The 5319-nt window shown below is 41.1% G+C and overlaps 1 protein-coding gene across 1 annotated transcript in view; it reads right to left on the bottom strand.

Moving 5' to 3' along the window:
• Positions 1-235: 235 nt before the first annotated feature.
• Positions 236-5319, bottom strand: part of wdr74 (WD repeat domain 74) — a 7461-nt gene continuing 2377 nt past the window's right edge. Inside the window, exon 2 of the mRNA XM_015397686.1 lies at positions 236-952. Coding sequence (XP_015253172.1) covers positions 431-952 — 522 coding nt within the window. The 3' untranslated portion in view covers positions 236-430. The remainder of the gene's footprint in view (positions 953-5319) is intronic.

Raw genomic sequence — 5319 nt, 5'->3', positions numbered from 1 at the left:
ATTATTATATTTTAAGGCTTCTGCCACCCTGGATGGTGAGCCATAACTGCCGCTTCACTGGTTTAACATCAAATGGAAACTCTGGTGTCATTTTTAGACCAAAGGAAGCCATCTTCAGGAAATCCCTTCAGCTCATAGTAAAGCAGAAAGTTTTGGCCTCAGTGGTTCTCCTGACTCTAGACGGTTATTTCCACCAGATACAAAAGAAAAAGATTTTAGTCTTGTATTAAAAGGGTTTATTTAACTACAGTTAGAAAAATAAACTGTAAAAGATGCGTAACCTGAAGAAAAATCCATCAGAACCGACCCGATAAGGTCTTCAGGTGTTTTTAGGTTTAATAAAGTCTTTTGATCAGTTCAACAGCTTTAAATCTGTTCCAGTCTGCAGACGCTGATATCTCCCACGCTCTTCTCACACCTTGAACACCTCTCAGTCTCCTCCTTTATTCTTCTTCTTTTTCTTCACCTCATCTCCTCCAGGTGTTTTCCTCTTCGTCGCCCCCTCCTCCACCTGCTCCATGCTGTCCCACACCTCATCCTCCTCCTCCTTCACCTCCTGCTCAGCCCCTCCCTCTGCAGGCCCCCCCACCGCCTCCTTCTGCAGCGCCCTGCTGGCCAGCAGGAGGCAGTTCAGTCGGGACTTCAGGTAGACTTTGTGCTGCAGCGTTCGGTCCTCCAGGCTGTGGATGCGGAGGAAGCGGTCCAGGCCGCAGGACGCCACCAGGGGCTGGGAGGCGTGGCACTGCAGGGCCCGCACGCCGCCCGACAGCCCCTTCAGACAGCCGCGGACCAGCCCCTTCCTCAGGTCCAGCACGGCGATCTGACCGTGGGTGTTTCCCACCACCACGGCGTTCCCCGCGGCGGTCAGAGACAGAGCCGTGAGCGGATACTCCCCGAACTCGGCCTCCAGGACGGGACGCCGCTGAGGGGTCGAAGGGTCAAACACGTGAACCTGAGGGGCGAAAGAATAAAACAGCTCAAGTCAGCTTCTCTTTCCTCTCAACTTTAGGCCGATCAGACCTCAGCCTCCCCTTCCTCAGGATGAGCCGGATAACCCCGGGTTCCTGTGGTTTCAGCATCGAGCTGCTGACTCACTGGATCATTGGAACGCAGCTGGAAAAAACAACACGTCCACATGGAGTAAAAGCAGGATATCAGATTTAATCAGAACATTTTAACCAGAAATGTTTAAAGATTCCTGTTAAAACATCTGAACATCTGCTACAGTTTAATTCTCCAAAGTTACAATAACAGGTTTTATACAAGACTGGCTAATTCTAACTTAATGCTCTTTGAAATTATTTTAATGCACACAAGTAAAACACAGCAAAATCTTCATCTTTACCGTCGACAGGCTGCAGCCGTGTCCTGAATTCCTCGTTTTCAAGCCACCTTTGCTGAAAGTAGCAGTTTCCTATTCTCTAGCTTTTTTTCTGCCTCAAGCTTCAACCGGAAGCAGTTCCGTGCAAATATATCTCGATACAATATATCTGACGAAACTGTTTTTATAAACCTTTTTTTTTAAATAAAGCATTTTAAATGCCACACTAATCAAATTTAATGAATTTTAATGCCAATTAAGGCCTTAATTTAAAACTTAATAATTTAATTACTTGTGGACACGCTGGATAAACACCAGGGAAATTCTTCCAGAAGACATTCTGTAAACAGAAACCAGACCTTTCCAGAACACTTCATGACCATCATGGTTCAGCAGCACAGAAGTAACCTTCTCTCATAAAAAAAGAGAAGCGTCTGGATCAGAACCTAAAAGCTCAGCCTGTTTAATCGTTAACCTGTTTTAATTCCTCAATCTTCATTAAATCATTTCATAGTCCTTATTTTAAACCATGCAGCACTGAGTTTAATGCTGTAGCTGTTCTAAAGCGCTCCAGAACCCCACAGTGAGCCGCTAATCAGTCACTAAACGATTTAATAACATTAATATCGATCATGAATTCATCAACAATGATTAAATATTTGGCCAATTATTCCACATAGTCGTCGTTTTAGTGGCCTGAGCGGCACCAGCAGTCAGACATCCACAACACTGCTTTATTTTTTTGTAATTCTATCCACGTCATGACATCATGGTGCATTCAATTACACCTTGTACATTTCAGCGCCTGCTGAAATAGAAAGTTAATTTATATCACAAAGCAGGTTTAGTGCCGCTCCAGACTAACTTTCCTGGGCATTCTGGCTTTTCTGTCTGAGAAAACCGTTACTCTGAGTATTTCCTGAGATCTTGAAGAACCTGTCATGGTTGAAGTGTTAATACAGCAGAGGGCGATTAAAGCGTTATTAGAGGTTTTCTTTTCTAGAACATCTGGGCCCTGAGTAAAGGAATCAAAATTTGAGGGACGTTTGGTGACTGAAAGGATCAATCTAGTAAACAGCAGATGGCCTACTTTGCAAATGGACTTGAATGCACCATGAAATGTAAACGAGGAGGAAAACATCTGGTAGAGGAGGAGAAATCTGGCCTGCTTATTCAAAAGCCATTAACTCAGACTTTGGATAACGGATTTGATCCAATCCTAAAAAACGATTTATCAATGCAAATAGAAAAAAAAAAAAATGCTTACAAATTTAGATGAGATCAAGCAACCCGATCCTGGTTCTGATCCAGATCATACCTTGAGTTTTTCTGAGTTTTGTAGGATTGGAATCCCTTTGACCCAAATAAAGATGAATTAAAGGATTTTAGGCCCAAAATGTTGTCCAGCATAACATTGGATCAAAAACCCGACATTAAACCCTCTTCATCTGTAGTTTTATTGTCATTTGTTCAACAATCAGCGTTGGATAAGGTAGCCTATGTAGCCTGTTTTTGAGCTTAGGTCTGCAGCAGAGGTGTCAAGCAACAAAGTACAAATACTAGGATAAGGATACTGTACTTAAGTACACTTTTTAGGTATCTATACTTTACTCCATTACTTATTTTTCTTCCTACTTCTGACTTCTACTAATTACATTTTCACAAAAGTGTCTGTACTTTCTATTCCTTTCATTTTCAAAACAAACGTTACGCATTACTCTTGGCTTCAGTTTAATGTTTATAAATATTTCACGTCATGTGCGCCATCCAATGCAGATCATTGGCGCCATCCACATCTAGTGAAAACTAGTGTGAATGGATGAGTCATAGAACGCAAACACTATTTGTCAAATTTGTGCTGACGCCAAGGAATTTTTCTTATCTCAAAAGTTTTTCAAAATAGTTGAAAATTGAGCTTTCATTTGATATAGTGGCATCTGGCTGTTTTTTTTAAAGGTTACTTTATACTTTTATACTTTAAGTAGTTTTTGGAGCACATGTTTTCACTTTTACTTGAGTAAAAGTCAAGTTGATACTTTTTTTTTGTTGCAGTTTTTAAACTGTAGTATCTGTACTTCTACTTGAGTAACAAATGTGTGAACTTTTGACACCGCTGCTCTGCAGTAAAGTATGTATTGGGTCATAAAATATCTGCCAGTTGAGATCAGTTTTTCTGAATGCAGAAGTGATGGTTAATACTGCCATCTGCTGGTGGATGGGCAACAAATCATTATCCTGCTGCAAATGATCGGGATCTGGTGACCTTCCAATCTGGGAATGTGGACCAGATGGATCCAATCCAACGTTAAGGGCTCAAAACAGAGATGGATTTTATGATCCTGGATCCCAAAGAAAAGGATTGGCAAATCAGAACCACTGATCCAAACAGGATTGGTTGTTTCCTGCTAAGTTGGGGAGGTGATGGCCTAGACCAGAGCTCACGGATTAGCAGACCGCAGTCCGGATCCAGACCCACCTACTGGCTAATCCGGACCCAACCTGATTAAAAACATTTATAATTACCACATGTTGTCTGACGAAAGTGTCTAACTTCACTTGCGCCGCCTCTCCTGTTAATATGGTACAGCCTTCTCTAATTCAAAAAACACTTTAGATTTTAAAATGGAAAAATTTACATTTTTTTTTATGTAGAAATTCAATGTATAACATTGCTGCATAAAAAAATTGTTTTATTTCAGTGTTAGATTCTATTTAAAGTAACTGATTATAATTAAAAATGTCTCCGGTAGGCCTGTCACGATAAATTTCGCTGAACGATTAATTGTCTCAAAACTTATTGCGATAAACGATAATATTGTTTGAAGACTCTGATTTAAAGGAAATGACGTATTAATGCATGTGATTTCCTGCCAAAGATAAACACAGTTTATTTTCATCAGAACACTTAACACTGCAACTGGTTAACAAAATAAAACGAGAAATAAAAATCAAATGGACTCTCAGTCTCTGTTAACTAAAAATACACTGAATAAAAACTAAACACAAGATAAAAACAGTGGAAATAAAAACTACATTCAACCAAAAGAGAACAGATAATGAAGTCTGCAGTGGAATCGCCGTTTGTGATATGCATGTTTTCCTGGGGAGTTCATCCTGTCTATCAAATGTCTGCGACAGTTTTTGAAATGCAGCCTTTTCAACAAAATTAAATGGAAGCATCTCTTTAGCAATTAAATGAACTACCGTACGCTGTGTGCGAGAGCTCGCCACTTTGTGCCGTCCTTTTTTTATGCTGCCTGTCGATTAATTGCTTCAGTGATGGTGGACTGTCGCAAACTTGTAGACGCAGGCGGGCCACCGCTTGTACTTTTTGTCCCCAGCTGGAGAAACTTTGCTGGGTGGTTGTGCTTTAGGTGCATATGAAGGTTGGTTGTATTGCTGCTCTTTGTTGCTACTGTTTTATGACAAATGCGACATACTGGCTCCCATAGGTTCAGCGGTTTGCCTCTCTCATTCGGTTTGAATCTGAAATATTCCCTCACTGCGGCTGTTGCGTTCGGCTTTGAAACCAGTTCCATTTCAAGCTTTTCCACCCTAACATAAGATGTGTTTGTTTTTTTACCTAGCTAACTCCTAAAGGGGCTCTAAAGCTGAAGAAGTACAAAATGATGCGCGCTGACTACCTGATGCGATAGTCCGCTCCTCCTCCCTCCTCATTTTTTCCCTTACTAGTCAGTGGATAGCACCAGAGTTAAGCCTTTTCATCCAGTGTCATCAGTAGAAAGAGAAAAACACAGGCAGAGATGATATAGCCGATAAATTAAATGACGTGGATAGTTTTTATTTATCTTGCGATTAATTGATTTATTGATTATCGTGACAGGACTAGTCTCCGGACCTTTACTGGTTGAGGATTTTCTTTATTCGGACCCTGCTGATTTTTTATTGGTCACTTCTGATCTAGTGGTTACAGCAGTTGTGCTCTGAGGAGGTTAAAAGTACCCGGCTCGATCACCACAGCTGGCACTCAGGGTCCC

The sequence above is a fragment of the Cyprinodon variegatus genome, unplaced genomic scaffold, assembly GCF_000732505.1.
Source record: "Cyprinodon variegatus isolate N-32 unplaced genomic scaffold, C_variegatus-1.0 Scaffold881, whole genome shotgun sequence".
NCBI classification, from domain to species: domain Eukaryota; kingdom Metazoa; phylum Chordata; class Actinopteri; order Cyprinodontiformes; family Cyprinodontidae; genus Cyprinodon; species Cyprinodon variegatus.
Note: the sequence above shows the minus strand (reverse complement) of the source record. Positions and strands in the feature narration are given on the sequence as shown.